Source organism: Notothenia rossii (genome assembly GCF_949606895.1).
Source record: "Notothenia rossii genome assembly, chromosome: 8".
NCBI classification, from domain to species: Eukaryota; Metazoa; Chordata; class Actinopteri; order Perciformes; family Nototheniidae; genus Notothenia; species Notothenia rossii.
Window position 1 is genome coordinate 72,984,318 of NC_136906.1, and position 19,052 is coordinate 73,003,369.

At 41.8% G+C, this 19,052-nt stretch overlaps 1 protein-coding gene across 1 annotated transcript in view; it reads left to right on the forward strand.

Moving 5' to 3' along the window:
- The first annotated feature begins 2,015 nt into the window (after nucleotides 1-2,015).
- Nucleotides 2,016-19,052, forward strand: part of dlgap2b (discs, large homolog-associated protein 2b) — an 88,153-nt gene continuing 71,116 nt past the window's right edge. Inside the window, exon 1 of the mRNA XM_079643247.1 lies at nucleotides 2,016-2,298. Within this exon, the coding sequence (XP_079499373.1) occupies nucleotides 2,160-2,298 (139 nt within the window). The 5' untranslated portion in view covers nucleotides 2,016-2,159. The remainder of the gene's footprint in view (nucleotides 2,299-19,052) is intronic.

Below are 19,052 nucleotides of genomic sequence, written 5' to 3' on the forward strand. Positions count from 1 at the left end.
AGCTTCCCCCAAATTTCTTTTTAGTGTCTATCTACGCCGGGATCCTGAGTCGTGGCTGATCCTGTTGCTGTGGTCCTGAGTCCTGGATCCTGAGTCCTGCATCCTGAGTCCTGGACTTCGAGTCTTGGCTGAACCTGTCTCTGCGGTCCTGCCTGACTCTCATCATACTACTTCCCTGATGGCTCCCACAGGATTGTTGACATCCTCGTGGATTCATCTTATTATTATAGACACATGCATTTCCAAACATTTGGACTACCTATGCTGTAAAATGTATTATCTCTTCGATTTACACACGGCATCTATTGCACATCTGTCCGTCCTGGGAGAGGGATCCCTCCTCTGTTGTTCTCCCTGAGGTTTCTCCCATGTTCCCCTTTAAACTGTGGGGTTTCTCTGGAAGTGTTTCCTTGTACGATGTGAGGGTCTAAAGACAGAGGGTGTCGTATTGTCATACTGATATTCTGTACAAACTGTGAAGTCCACTGAGACAATGTAACATTTGTGATATTGGGCTATATAAATAAACATTGATTGATTGATTGATCCTGTACACCACAGTGCATAGATCAGTCTCTTAGCATCATAAATGAATCTGACAGTTTTTCTTCACATTAAGCCCACTCACTTTCATTACCATATCATTGTCTCTAAAGCTTAAGGCACTTTTAAAGAAAACTGGTTTATTTTTCTGCACATTTTCTCACGGAAACCTTTAAAAAATGTTGTTTGTAACTATCAAGCTTGAGGAGGAACTTTGGCTCTGAGTTCTGGGCTGATGTCGTCTTCTTCTATACTTCTATGACCAAAAGAGAGGTACAGTAGATTAGGGTGTTTAGGAAGAGAGGGCTGTAAAGGTACTGTTTTGGTTTAATTTGCCTCCTGGATGTCAATTATGAGGACTGTTTTATTGTGAGAAAGTTTTGCTGAGCTTGTGATTTGTTAGTTTACTGCTGATCACAAACCCCACAGGAGCTGCAGAGCAGTCAGGACTCGCCACAGCTGATGTTGAAGGACATCTTTAATGTATTACAAGTCATTTTAGTTAGAGCTTCACAAAACTACAGTTATTTCAATGATCAGAAAGCACGTGAAAGTCAGCATCCACCTTCAATTCCCTTCCTATAACTAATCATAAGTCATGCCTTGAAGTGTTCTCTGGACTTGCTTGAGCACATATTTGGCTGAAAAGTGAGTTTTTCTTATCATACTCTTATTTTTTCTAAGGGCACATGGGACCTCAGTTTTGATTCCATATATTTCATTATGTTTTAGGGAAAAAAAGAAAAAAAGAGAGTCCCATGATGTCTCTAAAAACTAGATATAGCTTGATAAGACAATATCTGAAAAACTACAAGGATCACAATAACGTTTTTCCAATTTTTAAATACATAGATGCAGAGACATGGACATGCCTAATAAATTCGCTTGACTTTGACAACTGTTAAGTGTGAACATTTTAAAAGTCAGACTAAAAATGCTTTCCCTTTTGGTAGCCTACCATATTTTCAGACTTTACCAATCATAACAATACATTTAACAAAAAATTATTAACTGAATTCAATCTTCTCAAAAAAGTACTAAAAAGTTAGTAGGCCTATCAATATTAATGAAGAAGACGTAAATAAACTGGCAAAGTAAAGGATATGAAAAAAACGTTTAGCTATAGTTTAAAGTAATACGTAATAGCCTATGCTATATTTTTTACATGTTTAGCTCTCACAAATTGCATACCATTTTATTGTAAATTAATATTTACCATTAATTCATCCACTATAGTTTTTCATTAGCCTACGTAGCCTAGTTTAACTTGTTAGTAAGTGCGTCATGCGTATTTAATGTAAATAAATATAAAGTAATGTTTTTATTTCTTAATAGGTGTTTATGTTTACGTTTGTATGTTTAGCTATTGAGAAGTTACGTGTGACGTTATTTATATTTTCATTATTTTCCGATCAATACAAGTAGGCGATTGCAGGTGCAGACTTTGCAAAAATGGCGTCTGATATGGCGGAGCTGTGCCATCAGTGACCACAACAACATCAGTGTTTGATCCATCATCTCCAGAGAATGAAGTCTGCCGCTGCATCGGGACTCGCGTCGGACAAAAAAACAACAAGCCGCCGTCATCATGGGAAACTACGGCCGCTCTACCGCAGATGTTTCTAACGAACAAGGCAATGAACATTTTCAGGGATTCCAGGAGACATGATCGCTTTTCACTTATTCAGCGCCCGTGTACTATCGAAGAAGAAGAAGTGACCTTCTCAGAGGAGGAAGATGACAGCGTTGAAAAAGGTAGGAGAAAAGATGCACGGTGTTTGGGCATGAACACAGCCTGTTGTTGATATTGACTGTTATCTCAAGTGCACCTCCATGAAGGTCTGATGGAGGCTTTTCTGACGCAGGTGTGGCGCACCTGATCAAACTCACTAAAGTATTGATGTGAAAAGTTCTGCAGCACATGGATGAGTCACTGACTGGTAGTTGGCGCTTTTCAGGGTGTTTCCTGAACAATCGATAGCTGTGAATGATCATGATGCATGGTGTGTGGGTGAGGTTGTGAGATACATGGGTGAGGAGGTGGGTGAGGAGGTGGTGGAGGGGACCCACAGCTTCTTCTCCCTCAATTTTCTTTCTGTCTGTAAATGCCCACATGTTCCCATTGTGCCCCTCGTTTCAGTCAATCTTTGTATGTGTGTGTGTGTGTGTGTCCCTGGCGTGACTCAGCTGTATTGTACTATATCTGTCATCCATCTTTTCATCTGTCACAGGTGTTACCATGGCTACTACAGACTCACTGCTGTCTTTTCTTTGAGAAGGACTCAGGTAAGAGGTGGGAGGGGTGAGTCAAAAATAATGAGGAGATGTCATTCACGTTAATAAGAAGCTTTTTATTCATTATGTTATATAATGGCTTTAGGAATAAAAGACTTAAGATGGCAGCGTCTTGATGAGTTTTAACGGGGAGGAGCAAACCATTGTGGCTTGTTTTTGGGCAAAGTGTAAAGAGACATCAATGATAAGACTGGTGATATTTTATTTTTATATTTCTTACCAACAAATTCCACTAAGTATTTCCTTTGAAGCCAAACACCAGTACATCTTATTGATGTTTTCCACACCTCCCCTCATGTCTGAAACATGATTAAAAAACCTCATCAATGAGCCACAACATTACGCAGGGGGACATTTCCCTTATTACCATAACCACACGCTCTGTAACCGTGGAGATATTACCATATTCCAAGTTTTGAGGACTTCTCAGCTGAATTAATTCACAAAATGTTGATATGCCGAACAGTCTGCCTTGTGAATTGAACCAATGAAGATCATACAATTGTGGGGCCAGGGAAAATGTTGAATTAAGATTTATTTAAAGATTTATATCATATCAACTCAGGTGAATCTCTTATCTCTTAACTAGCACCAATTAATACGTATAGATATGCACTAAACCGCCTTACAGTATTATCACTTGCAATAGAACACTTACCTGTATCCTAGCACGCTGATAATAGGATCTAACTTTAGTCAGACAATACACCCCACATGATGTGATAACATAAAAAATGTATCTTACTGTAGTTCACTTTCGATCAATTCTGCATACACCATTAAGTTGCCATAAAGTCACCTGCAAACCTGAAACAAGTTCAGAGCAAATGCACTCTTTACAGCTTTGATTAAAGGTGGGGTAGGTAAGTTTGAGAAACCGGCTCGAGATACACTTTTTGTTATATTCCCTGGAATGCTCTTAACATCCCGATAGCAATGAATATCTGAAGTGCTTTGATAAAAAACTCCATAAAAAAACTTAAATGGAAGCCGTGGTGCTGTAAAAAGCACGACCAATCATCTGAGCCGGCCCGGCTAAAGTAACTGGATGGCCTACCTGCCTGTCAGCCTTCCATCTGTGTACAAACTTATCTCGTGCCCTCATTGGTCATATGCACGTTCGTGTGTGTTGGAGGAGGGGCTCTGTAAGGAAGTGGCAGATTTCTTCCGGCTGTGTATTTTCAAATTCTAGCGCACTCGAGCTGGTTTCTCCAAAATTACATACCCCACCTTTAAGTGATTTTTGCTAAACAATATATAGCAGTGGTTCTCAAATGGGGGTACGCGGACCCCTAAGGGTACGTTGGAGTACTGCAGGGGGTACGTGAGATTTATTTTATGTTAATGAAAAAAAAAAAAAAAGATAAATATACCAATTTTAGGAAAAGTAACGAAGTTTGAGCAGTGTGAGTTTTATATTAACAGAGTTACACATATTTCAAAACACAAAGTGTAATAACTGCAGTGGCCTCCCTGTCAGAATGACAAAGATCCTCAGTGAAGCTCAAGCCCATTTTTCTCACTAAATTGTAAGTACAACTTATTAAAAAGATCAGTTCAATGCAACTAATGTCATGTTAGTGTTATTGCATGATGTTGAAATTGGTTGGCCATACATTTAGTGATGGATTGTAAACATTTGAAATGTAGCATTTTAGTGTTTCTCAGTTACAATGTTGATGTTTTAATAAATCAGACACTGATGGTGCAAGGCTGTACTGTACCTCTTTAAATAGGCTTTTTCCCCCTAACAAATAGTTTTTGGGCTGATCAGGGGGTACTTGGCTGACATCTTTTTTCAAAGGGGGTACATTATTGAAAAAAGTTTGAGAATCACTGATATATAGTGTAGTCTATCTGTTTGAATAATGAATATATCCCTTAAAGAAGAATACAAAGAATAAGACACTTTTACAATGATGCCGCATCGAGTCTTTAGATGACTTTCAAACATTAACATCACTTTTTCTTGGCCACTTAGGAGGCAAAACCGGCTCTAAAAACAACATGTTGATTTGGCAATCATCCGAGCAGACAGTTGGCTAGTTATGTCTCCAACAGACCTGGATAAACATTACTTTGGAGATGTGTTGTGTTCCACAGACGTAATGTAAGTCTCTTATTCACTCACAAAATTCTTCAGTATGTTGATAAGCTAGTTGCTTGCTTTGACTGACGTTTGGTTGAGATCAGGAAGAGTGCATCTGAGCTTAGGCTGAACAATAAGAGCAGTGGGTGTGAACTATATCAGTGGAGTTGCAAGCCATAAACAATAAGTTGTAAAATGCTAAAGTGCTCATTATACAGCATTTGATAGAATTGCTGAGGTTGTGATAATTCTCCGTTGGTTTGCCACTATTAGCAACACTGTCGACATACATTAAGTTGTGTCCTCCATTGATAATACAAACATATTGATTAATGCAACTTTATACCATAGTGCAATTCAACAGGCCTTAGATGAGCTATATTGTAAATGCTGTCCTCTTACAATGACACAGATTCACACTTTCAATTCTGTGTACTGAGGAAGTTCATGTTACACGCAGTCTGACAAATGTGATGGTATTCAGATATCTACCCTAGTGCATGATGGGAAAGGCCTTCACCAAAAAACAGACAGGTAAAGACATCAAATCAACCTCACATAGTGTGTTAGTCGTGGAGAATTTGTGCAAAGAGCATAAAAGAGATCTTCGTCGTTAATAAGGTAGACTCCTTCTCTCAGCAGAGGTCAGAGCACGGAGAAACATCGAAGGAAAAAGCTCTGCCGGGTTCCGCCTGCTTTCTTTTTGCATTTTTTTGGGCATCTTAATTGATCAAATGCTCGCTCACATCAGCACAAACCTCAAATACTATCACTGGGATGCTTTTGAAGCTCAAGGCCAAGACGAAATCATAAAAGAGTCCTATTATATTTTTGAATTTTTATTTACGCGGTTATAAATACCACAAACTCACACAGACACAGCTATTCTTAAGACTCTCGTAACATGAGAACATAGTTTGTCACTAGGAGGTGTTTAATTAACTAATAAACACACATTTTGAGGTCAGATTTGACTATTTTTACTCTGAGGCTTCTACCTTTCTGTTCTGCTGATTCATATCTCTGGGACATTTTGCACATTTAGCCCAACACTAATTGTTACCTTGTGTTGTTCTCAGGATCTCAAGTTTTACAGCATTTGCTCGAACAATGATCATGTATGTGTTAATCATTTCCTGGAAATGCCTTTTTAAGCATTACAAATGGGCTGACAGCGGAGTATCTCGCTCACATCAGAGATTATCTGCGAGTTAATCGTGTGTAGGGTCCTACTGTGATTTGACAGGCTTTGTCAGCACAAAGGCTCCAGATGAAGTGAACGTGGATAAGGGAACTTCTCTGCTTGTTTGATGTGCATAACCTAAAGAATTGTTCTGACTTTTTTCTTCTTTATCTGCCATCCGGAGAACTTGCTCCTTGCTCATCAGTTTCTCAAGGTTAATGACTGTGTGGACTGGAGTATAAAGCCAGCAGTGATGCTGTTTAGGACTCTTTGAGCATGAGTTTAAGATTTTTAAATAAGCATGAGCAGCATTTATAATTTCTGTTGTTTTAAGCTTTTTAACCGAGAACAAGATTAATGCACACATGTTTACATCTTGGTTATTTCCTAACACACTACAGAGCTTGGTTACACCACTAGGTGGGACTGTTTACTTTACATACTGAAATACTGCAATATGGCATACCTGCTGGTATAATTCAAAAACTGGCCATATCAGAATCCAGTACAGACAGAGTGCTGTGGTATTTAAAAAAGAATAGTGACATAGTTTGGTTTCATATGCTGCTTAACAGTTTGTCCTCATTTGTTAGGACCAGAGGCAAGCAATTCACTTGAGCACAGAGGTTGTACTGAATCTCTGCTGTTGGAAATGTCCTCAACAAAATTAAAGTTTTTATTGTTATAAGCAACATATGCTAATCATGTCAGTACTGTAGCAGCTTGTCTCCACGGTCTCATTATTCATGATGGCTAAGGGGTGAAATAACTATCATTACTTTGGCTTATTTGAATATTCGTGCCTTTTGTCCAGAACTATTTATTTGAGCAGACACAGTACTGATATAAAAATACATGTATGTTTTATTTGAGACTGGGGAATTTAGAAAATTAGAGCACAAGACCTTATAAAGAAGGCAGCTTATTTTAAAACTTAGAATGTAGCTAGTTACCCATTCAAAGGGGACGTCAACACAATAGAAGGACCCGTTTTAATCCACTCACTTCGATTTGCTGTCAGTCAGTTTGTATAACTGCACGTATTGGAATCTGCTGGTGGGATTGACTATGGTGACGATCCATCAGGACTGTTTAAAAGTGGGCATGAGTCAAAAGTGGGTTGAAAAACTTTGCCTGTGTTCACCTTCACAGAAGTATAGAAACCAAGATGAGAAAACATCAAGACATCTAGGCTTGAGCTCTTAGACCAGAACGTTGTTTTCATCTTTCTGTTTTCGCTTTGTCTTTCAGTGTCCTTATTGAAGCAGTCCTTCTTTTTGATCTGCATCAGTAATCGCTGATGATACTTTTTCATTCAGCGAGGGAGGGCTCACATTTCTCTTGAGTAGCACCTCTACCCCCTCAGAATACCAATAAGTCTTACAATGGGCCTAAAATCAATATGATCCTTTCCAAATCTGTACTTCTTCCTCTCTCCGATTGTCTCTCAACCTTAGCCGCTCTGCCGTGATATAGGACAGGGAAGAAGCTGGGGAAGGAGGGAGGACGTGAGGGGAATGTGAAGGCGGTCGTACTCGGAGATGCCGGTGTGTTCTGCTGGTTGGTGAAATATGCGGTCCTTTGGATAAAAGGTCATCTGAGGACTTCGAAAGAAGGGAATGAGTTCAAGTCCTGTGTTGTAATTCCTTTGCAACTGGTGCAGTCGGACCTGAAACCATCAGTTGCTGGCGTGCTTCCGTAGTTTGGCTTTGTGCAACTTTTTCCACGGATGGCATGCCATTTAAACACCTTGCACATGGGCTAAAAAAAGACTTGTCTGATCTCGATGACGTCAGCTGGGTCCCGACAAGAGCAGGAAACGACTCGCTCCCTTTCGGTCGGAGGAGTGACGTCATCGCAGGGAGAGCTTGAGGTTGGACGAGACTTTATTGAGCTTGACGTTTTTTTTTTTTTTTTTACCAGGAGCAACAGACGTATGAGCACATGCATCAGTCAGTACGGGGAAACAGAGCAGGACAGCTAAATAACATGGCAATTTGTTTGTGACTCGTTATAAACCCCCCCCCCCCCCCCCCTGAGAGGGAAAAGGGTGTGAGGCACAGAGAGAGAAAGTGAGATGCAGATAGGGGCAGAGGGACAGCGTGAGTGTGCATGCTGATGGGGATAGAAACGTGTGGAGCTTCAGAGCTGCAGAATCCTGAATCCAGCAGATGGAGACTCCGCGTCCGTGTTTTGCGGTGATCCTACGGAGCAACATGCAACTCGCGCCGCTGCCTCGCACTGCTGCAGTGGAGGAGTAAATGCGGAGCCCAACACTGCTCCAGGTGATCCACAGCAGCCCAGCCCGGCAGACTGCTCCCTCCTTAGCCTTCCCTCCTCTCCTCTCCTCCTCCTCCTCCTCCACTTCCTCCTCCACCTCCTCCTCCTCCTCCTCCACCTCCTCTTCCCTCTCCTCGTCTTCCTCCTCTGTCAGTGCTCCATTCCTCTGAGGGCTGTGAAAAAAAGAATAAGAAAGGAGCAGAGAAACAGAGGAGAAATCCTGCTTTGCCCCTCCATCCTCAGATGTGAAACACCTCTGCATGACTGTCCGCTGCTTCCCTGTCATCGTGTGAAGACGCACCACATATGTGCTCCAATGTCTCCGGAGCATAGACTCGCTGCAAGGTAAGAAGACTTATTCAGACAAAAACGCTTTGAGCCTTTGCTGGCGCTTATTTTTTTTCTCGAGACGTTTACCGTGCAACTGTTACAGCATTGTGTGTGTGTGTGAATTTAACAGGTAGATGTGAAGTTGGCACAGCAGATAATTGGTATTCCACGCTATGGATAGAAACATAAACCCCTTGAGAGAGAGATCTTTATTGGATTTGAAAACAAAATTCTTCAGTTTTGGAGGTAAAGCATCTTGTTTCCCCTAAATCACAGCGATCCGTGCAGGTGTGTGTGTGTGTGTGTGTGTGTGTGTGTGTGTGTGTGTGTGTGTGCAGGTGTGTGTGTGTGTGTGTGTGTGTGTGTGTGTGTGTGTGTGTGTGTGTGTGTGTGTGTGTGTGTGTGTGTGTGTGTGTGTGTGTGTGTGTGTGTGTGTGTGTGTGTGTGTGTGTGTGTGTGTGTGTGTGTGTGTGTGTGTGTGTGTGTGTGTGTGTGTGTTCATATGTGTGTGACAGGAACCAGCAGGGTGGGAGGGATTGCTCCTCAACAAGGCTTCTCGATGGGCAACAAGGGGATTTTCATCTTGACAATGTGGCCAAACAGCTTTCCATCGATCTTCTTACGGCCACGGACGTCGGCACAATCTCTCTCTCTGGCTTGACTGACTGCCTTCTTTAATGGAACCAGTAGTTCATCATTATGTAATCATTTTTGATCGGTCCTGCTTGGCTGCAGAGAGAGAAAGAAGGCTTTCCCAGTCGATTTACATGTTTGCCTTCATGCCTTATTCGTCACTGATGGAGGGAATTCAAGATGAAGAGAGGGAACCAAGGGGAGATAAGGATACAGGCAGGTTGACGGGGACAGTGAATGAGGAGGAGGAGGGGGGGGGGGGGGGCAGGAGAACTTACTCCATCACTTCATTCAGCTGAACGGTGTGAAGCCTCAAAGCTATAACCTGTATGTGACCTAATGAGGGTTCCACACACACACACACACACACACACACACACACACACACACACACACACACACACACACACACACACACACACACACACACACACACACACACACACACACACACACACACACACACACACACACACACACACACACACAGTAATGCTGGTGCTGCAGCGATATCCAAATCCTGCATTCTGCTGTTTGACAGAGCTTCAGGGCTGTGTGTGTGTGTGTGTGTGTGTGTGTGTGTGTGTGTGTGTGTGTGTGTGTGTGTGTGTGTGTGTGTGTGTGTGTGTGTGTGTGTGTGTGTGTGTGTGTGTGTGTGTGTGTGTGTGTGTGTGTGTGTGTGTGTGTGTGTGTGTGTGTGTGTGTGTGTGTGTGTGTGTGTGTGTGTGTGTGTGTGTGGAAACCTTTGACAGTGACTCGCGTTCCGTTTAGCTTCTGGATTTCACAGAATGTGTTGCTTAGGAAAAAAATCTGAAAAAAGAAAATCACCATAAACCATTTTTTGTATAACGGTACTGAACAGCAGAGGAGTGACAGATGCTCTTTATCACTGGGAGCATTAATCCGTGCGCTCTGACACAGGCAGGCTCATGCATGTACTGTGCATGCAGCCTTTGCCCTTGCAACATGCTCCATTTCCTGGTACACTGTACAGTGATCTAAAGGCACACCTACATGCATACAGTCACAGTCACAGAGCTATGTGCAGCTGCTTTCATGTGTAGCAAGGTGTACGAGGTGCTCGTTTGTCATGTGTTGCATTAGGATGCAGAGGAGGATCTCAGAGGAGCAGAGACTCAGCTTCTCTCCTCACAGCTCTGATTCTCCAAAAGATACTTCAGTATCCTCAAAATGCTTCATTATTTCGTGTCCAACAAGAATACAGTGTGAAAAGCAGCATCCACTAGAGCAGGGGTGTCAAACTCATTTTAGCTCAGGGGCCACATGGAGGAAAATCTATTCCCAAGTGGGCCGGAGCGGTAAAATCATAGCATAATAACAAAAAAATGACGACAACTTCAGATTGTTTTCTTTGTTTAAGTTTAGTGAACTTTAGTGCAATAACAGTACAAGCACATTTAGACTTGGCGTATCAACAAAAAGCCATACAACAACATTAAGTCATATACTGGGAATGAACAAAATACAAAAACTCTTCTCAAATAACTAATTTGTCATTTTAACATATTAATCCTGTACTAACTCACCAAATGATTGAGACAAATTGAGGTAGAAACTTTTCAAGAGGGTTGAGTTACTTACTTCCTGCCTTGTAGGCTACATTACTTATTGATAAATAAAAGCTGTGCAATGCATGAACAATTTCAACAAACCTAACTTATGAACTGAAGTTACTGTCATTATTACAGTAAATCACACACTGTTCACTTTCTTTCAATCTGCACAGAAGACAATCATTTTTTAGATAACTATATCAGGGTGCAGTGTCTTATGCAGCATTTTAAGTTGGGTTACCCACTGTTGTTTTTGCTCCTGAAACCTGGCATCTTTTAGCTTTCACAAGTGCATCAATATCAGGGGTCAAAGCCTGAGTGGCAGCCAATTTCAGGATGTCATTTAAGTGCTTGTGCGTGAGCCTTGAGCGCAGCTTTGTTTTATTGATGCTCATTACAGAGAAAACTTGCTCACAAATATACGTGGTTCCAAACATGCACAACACTTTTGCAGCAAGGGCTGTCAAGTTGGGGTAACCTGGCAAAAGATACTGATAAAATGTGTCTAAGCCAGCTGCAGCAAATTTCCCCTTCAAATCTGAGTCACACTGCAAGTCTATTATTTCAAGTTGAATGTTGACGGGCAGATCAGAGGCATTCGCGGTGAATGGCGAGCAGAAAACTTTGAAGTCTTTCTCCAGTTCACCAAAAATCTGAAAGCGTTGCTCAAACTCCCGCAATAGTCCTATTAGTTTATCTTTGAACCGCTTCATGTCTGCGACATGTTGGGTATCGCACACATTTTTCAGACAAGGAAATTGCGCTGCATCACCTCCCGCGAGCTGCGTCTCCCACAATGACAGCTTCAACTTGAACGCACATACGCTGTCATAATACTGCGTTACAACTTTGTTGCGCCCCTGCAGCATTGTGTTCAAGTTATTCAAGTGCTCTGTAACATCCACCATGAACGCAAGATCCTGCATCCATTCTTTGGACTTAAATTCTAACACTGGTCTGCCTTTTTGTTTCATGAATTGTTCAATTTCCTCTCGTAAATCAAAGAAACGCCTCAGCACAATGCCTCGGCTTAACCATCTTACCTCGGTGTGGTAAGGCAGGCCGTAGTTGTGGTCTTTATCTCTGAGAAGGTTGTCAAACTGACGGTGATTCAAGCCTCTTGATCGGATGAAATTAACAGTTTGGACGACCACCTTCATGACGTTATCCATCTTTAATGACTTGCAACACAATGCCTCCTGGTGCAAAATACAGTGAAAAGTCCAAAAATCACGTCCTCCATTTGCAGTCTGCACTTTTTCCCTGAATTTCGTCACAACACCTGCTTTTTTCCCGATCATTGAAGGCGCACCGTCTGTAGCCACGCTGACAGCGCGTGACCAGTCCACTCCGACTCTGTCCAGGGCACCCTCGAGTGTGTTGAAAATATCAGCCGCTGTCGTGGTATCCGTCATCGGCACCAACTCCACAAACTCCTCGGTTACGGTCAAAGTATCATCAACTCCGCGGATGAATATGGCCAGTTGCGCAACATCTGTAATGTCCGTGCTTTCATCAATTGCAACTGAAAACGCAATAAACGACTTAACTTTGCGCTTCAATTGGCTGTCCAAATCCTCCGAAAGATCAGAAATCCTGTGTGCAACTGTGTTTCTTGTCAGGCTGATATTTTCAAAAGCTTGACGCTTTTCAGGGCACACAATCTCTGCAGCTGTCAGCATGCATGTTTTCACAAATTCACCCTCGCTAAATGGTTTTGAAGCCACTGCAATTTCATTAGCAATAAGGTAGCTGGCTTTCACTGCAGCATCGCCGATTTCTCGGCTATGAGTAAACACAGACTGCTGTTTTTTCAGACCCGCCAGCAATTCCTTCACCTTTTCGCTTCTCTGTTTTCCTTTCAAGTTATCATATTTGTCGGCATGTTGAGTCTCATAGTGGCGACGAAGGTTATATTCTTTCAGCACTGAAACGTGCTGCGAACAAACCAAACACACGGGTTTCCCATTCACTTCCGTGAATAAATAGGAGGATGACCATTTTTCTTGGAAAACTCTGCACTCTGTGTCCACTTTTCTCTTTTTTGATAGCGACATTTTGGGGAGTGAGGAAGCCAAGCACGATAGACTGTAAACACAGGATTACTTCCTCAGCCCCGTTATACATAGTTTGCTCGCTTCACATAATTGCTATTGCGACACCCAGTGGACACATTTAGAACAGCAGTTTCTTTCATTGAAAAATTGCAGCTCTTTTTATTTTTTATACTTTCCAAAATCATCTCGCGGGCCGGATTAAACTTGTTCACGGGCCTGATCCGGCCCGCGGGCCGTACGTTTGACACCCCTGCACTAGAGGCTGCTATTCTTATAACACCACCACAGAAATGATGGGCGAGATGGTCCACACATACAGTATGGTCTGACTCATTATGCAAGAGGCTTACTGCCACAGTGGTTACATTTAAAGTTCCATATTTTGAGAAATATGCATTTGCTTTCTTGCTGAGTTTTACGGTCTGTGCAGTTAATATGAGGCAGCAGCATGTTAGCTTAACTTAAACTCTGGAACCGGAATGTAGGAACAACAGCCTGTCCTTTTACGGGGGCTTTTGTGTCCAGACTTCGAGCAACTTCCACAAGTATTAGCTGGTTGCCGGACAGGATAGCTGTTTAACCATGTTTTCTGTCTTTACGATGAGCTGAGCTAATTTTCTAAATGTGGAAAAGGATTTATCCTTTCGGGAACATGAACGTTTATCAAAGTTTATGGTAACCTGTTACATTAAGATATCCTAAATTGAGGATAACCAAAGAAGAAATTGGTCGTAAACAATTGGATTCATCGTCAGCTAAGATCTCTGATATCTATAGATCATTTTGAGACTTTGCCGTGTGTTGTAAAATTACGAGTGAGTTGTCCTCGGAAGAGCACGAATATTCAAACTAAACTTCACAATCTGGCGAGAACAATTAGCTGGATAGAGGGATGGTAAGACCAAAAGATAGAATGCTGTTAGAGCTTATTTTTTACATCCTTCTCGATAGCTGACACATAAAAACACCCTCTACACGTTAATTATAGATTTCATGTTCAAGATCTCTTTTGGACACTACATTGTGCTTTATTTGTCCTATTTTGCCGCGGGGCGATCAGTCATTTGAAACAGTTTTTAAAATGGCTAATTTGTTTGGTCACCCTCTTCGTTTGACTCACTGAGAGTGTTTGTTTGTCTTTAGGATTGACGCTGCAGTGCATCTGGCTGTTGATGGCATATTTTCTCTCTGTTTTGCTGCAGGGGTTTGGAGGTCAGGATTGAATGATTAACCAGCCATTAGCTGACGAGTTGATTCATTGCTGGGTGCAGAGCAGGACAACAGTAGACATAACAGTGATTTCAGTTCAATTTAAAGTGATACATCCACAACATTTCTATTAAAGATACCCTTTCTGTTGTTTATGGTTTTAAAGAAATAGCTGAAAGTCAGATCATTTTTTTGAAAAGGGGTATTTATTATGTCTGCCCGTCTGCACAATACTGCCCTTTTCTCCTCAGACCTTTTACTTGATCTTAACAATGGAAATTAATCAGTAACAGTTTTTATATTGCAGTGAGAAGTTGAAGTGTTGATGACAGCCGCCTCAGGGAGTGACACTTTGTGAGAGCTAACAATTAATTTACATTGAAATGATTCAGGATTTGATTTATTTGAGCAGCTTACCTATTTAGGTATCAACGTGTTACAACTTCCCATCTTTCATCTGTTCTCACACTCTTGCTTCTTTCTGGTGACACCCTGGTCTTTTCACCTGCTTCCTCTAAACTAACACTGTAGGGCTATTGTCAACAAAGACTTTCAGTTATTTGCAGCTCAAGATAAAACGAGTACAGAAAATACATTATTGTAGGTCCAAAAAGCAGAACATTACAAAGCACACTTGCATACCTTCTCTGTACAGCCAACATTCGCATCACAAATGTGTAGTTGCTCAAATGTATTGAGTAGGAACGATTATTGAACTAGGGCTGCTCGATTATGGCAAAAATCAAAAAAAAAAAATGGGTCAATAATTGTAATTACGATTATTAAATGCGATTATTCATTGACTTTGAAAACATCCATTTAGTGGAGAATTTTTTTTTGAAAAGTATGTGAACAGTTGATTACCCTGAACTTTAAGTATAATTCAACTGAAAAACCAAAAAAAAAAAAAAAAAAAAAAAGAATAATAATAAAAAAATAATCGTTTTATTTCGATTACCTTGTTTTCGTAATCGTTGGAAGCCATAATCGTTGGAAGCCATAATCGTAATCGCGATTAAAATACGATTAATTGAGCAGCCCTATATTGAACCATTATCTGTCAATTACCAGATTCTTTGTTGACTAATGACCAATCATTTTGTTTATAATCCTCACATTTGAGAAGCTGGAACCAAAGAATATTTAGCATTTTTTGCATGAAAGGTTTTATCTGATGTCCCATTCATTGCAACTAAGCAATACGTTGTGTTATATTCTCGGCTACAGTGTTTGTCTACAGTGTTTTTCTGCTGCAGTGACCCAAGACTCCCCACAGGGACCATTAACGCTTCACCTCAGCTTTGTTATCTTAATGTTTCCTGGGCCCCTGATGTTCAGTCTTGTGGCACAAACGAAGAGTAGCTGGATGGAAATAACCAGAATCCTGATTCCCATTTTAATCCCTCTTAGTGGTGCTTGGTATAATACCATGTTAGGTAGTGAGAGAAGCTGCGTGGGTGTATGAGTGAGTGGAAGAGTGAACATGAGTTAGAATATAGAGGGCATTCAGGGGAGAGAGCTGTAAATTGGCAGCAAAAAGCACGATTGATACCATTTATTGTTTTGTACTAAAAACATGGAAACACGCACTCTTCTCACATTTGATCTGAGCACCTAACTGTGAATGACATAACTGCGGTGTGGTTGAATGTTTTTGAGGATTTAGGACACAGAAATGGTTTGTGTAAACACGTGTCTTGACTGTATGATATACAGGTATGTCAGAATAGCCTTAATCACACAAAACGCTTTGTACCACATACGTTTAAGTGCTGGTGAGTGTCCAATCTGAATTTCAGGGCAAATGTGAGCACTCTCATTGTCACTCAAAAATCAGTTACTTTAAAACAACCTCAGTGAAACGTTTCTCGGCTCTACAAAGCTCGCAGTGCATGACCTACACTCTCAAAAGATTAGCTTCTTGGGGTTTTGAGGCAGAATCAAAAGCAAATTCCTTGAAATCAGGGGGTTTATTTGAAATTGAATGCCTGGCTTGTGTGTTTTTAGGTAAATATAGGCTAGATATGAAGGGAAATCATTGACGAGCAAGGACGAGACTGACATCTAGCAATCTGCATTGATCAGCTCGAGGAGAGAATCCCTTGACACAGTCCAATAAACTAGTTTGAGTGTATTGACCTCGTTGAGCATGAGGAAACCCCTCATCCAGGTGTGTGTGTTTTTTTTTGCGGGGGAAAAAAGCTGTTGCAATTAATAATGTAATCAACCGCCTGGTGTGTGGTGTGGTTTGGCTTCCTTAATGAGGACTGGATTCATCCTCAGTCTCTGACAGTACGTCGAGTGGGATATGCTGCTCTCCAGCCTGTTTCCATGGAGATACACAGGAGCTGTAGTGTTGCCCACCCCCCCCCTTCTGCTGTACATTTCTACCAAACAGTGCTGTTTCATGAGAGGGATCTGGGCCAGGGTGTGCATGAGTGTGGGATAGAACGGTGTGAAAACCGGCACATTTACACGTATCGCGTTATTGGCGGAGAGGCTTATGCTATTGAGGTAGTATTAAGCTCTGCGGCTGCACTGAATGTGCAAGTATGTGTGTGTTGCAGCTCGGTTTCTCTGATAGTGTGGTTGTGAAGTATGTGTGTTGTAATATCTCCTCTGGTGTGTCATGCTGGTAGTAGCTGCTAATCTTGATTATCCTCTGTAGCAAATGTCCAAGTGTGAACGTGACTGTGTGTTACAAAGGCTGCATGGTCAGTGGTTATTGACAGGGTGTGTGTGAGAATGCGCATGTTGGGTACGTGAGCTAGTGAGTCAGAGTGACACTATCACTGTGACAAAAAAAAAAAGAAGAGTGACAGAGAAGAGTGAGATCAAGAGAGTGAGAAGGTTTGGAAGAGGGAGGCGGGGAAACAGAAGGTGGCAACACATGATCTAATGAATGCAGAAATGACGGTTGAATGCAAACCGCGAACAATATGATCTCATTCAAAGCTGCATTCTGTGAGCTATATTTGGGCCATTGTATGTGTGTAGTAACTGTTTGTATCCCAGGAGGGCTGTAAAGACAGAAACTCAGGTGACCAATGTTTCCTGGCCGAGCAAAGAGGCCACCACGGGGACCGAGAGCGTGGAAAATGGCTGCAAAAAGGATCTTTCTGTGTTGGCAGAATGATGCAGTGCAGACCCTGAGCAGCGTCCTGCTGAATGAAGAAGGCCAGGGCGATCCCTGTAGCAACAGCATTTCTAATCCCGAAGCTCTGCCCTGTCAATATGCATCCTGTATCTGTTTGAAGGGTAGCTCCGCACTTTGATTCATCGACCCTATCTGTTCGTTTTTAGGTGACGCAGCCTGGTTTTGCCAGAAGCGCATGGTAATTAAGATACAGCCGAAGTAAACGTTTCATATCAATTACTTTTGATCTGCTAAGACCAAAAGATAATCAGTTTACTATTGCAGAGGACTAAGAACACATCAAACACTCTCCCAGTAGAAGCAGTAGCCAGCAAAGATTGGGGATTTTGCTAACAATGATTCATCAGATGAAAATGGTGGCAGATTCATTTTGATTAATTGTTCTAGCTCTACATGTGAGCAAACACTTTATTTACACATCCAGCAGTTACGGAGCAACATTAACATTCATGTGGAGCGGTGCTGCGGACACCTGGTGAATGTAAGTCTCCTTTTCTAACTCCTGAGGGAAATGTCTGTCTCTTTAGCTGCTAAATGTTCAACTGTGTTCACCAGCCAGTCGCAAACTGTGACTGTCTGCCGTGTGATTGGTGTTTGCTGAAAATAGCTGCCAGCTGCGGCCAAAAACAATGCTTAATCAGGAAGAGATTGAACCACATCGTTGTGGGCTGGACAGGCCAACAAAGAGCTGAAAGAAGCTATAAGGCTCTTTAAAACTGCATGGGGAAAAGCTGCTGGTTGAAGTGATCATTTTCTATATGTTCAAATAAGCAAACTCTTTCCTTCCACAAAGTTTCTCATTGATTAAGGAATAGTTATTACAAGTGAAATGATAAGAGCAACTTTAAATGGATACAAAAATGGTGGCCAGATACAATTCTTTTTTAGGTGTATAGTAAGCATCTAAGTATTTTTTTAAATCCTCAATATGGCCATACGACACACATACATCCCCAACAATATACACAAAGCAGATATTGGATAAAACAGTAAATGGATACATAAGGCAAACATTTTCTTGATTAGTTCTTACATTTTCATACCATAGGAAAAAAGGTATACAAATCGGCTTTATCGACCTATGTAGTTTAAATAGGATTGCTATCATGCGTGAAATTGATTTGAGTGTGTGTGTGTGTGTTCTCTCTGCCAGCATCCATAGTGAGCATCTCCATAGCTGATAATAGGATATGCAGAGTGAAGGGTGAGCCTGTGGAGAAGCTGGGTGGTCGCAGTCATGTCAGTCCATCGCTCTCTGGGGAGCACTTATAGGATCAGTAGGGATAGGGCAGGAGAGAAGCTGTGTGTGTTTGTGTGTGTTTTATGTGTGTGTGTGGACACTAAGGTTAACATTACCACATGGGGTTAATCCTTGGCCAGTGCCATGGTACCCGCCGTGTGTTAATGGCCAAAGTGTTCTGAGTCACACAGGGCGGCGCCGCCTGCCAGGTGGTACATGTCCACACAGGGAATTCAATGTGCTAATACTAATGTGCTGAACCAGCAGCCAGTCAGGTAAGGGGGAAACCTCAACCCCCACGGCGTGGCACGGTGCACCGCTAAGATGGTTCACTCAGCTGGACGCTCGTTGTTCAGTGTTCAGTCAGTCAGACTGTAAAACGCAGGTGTTTTTAAAAAGAGGAAACATCTGCTTTGACTGGCTTTCATCCAAGTAATTATGCTTTGTTGTCCGAACTTCATC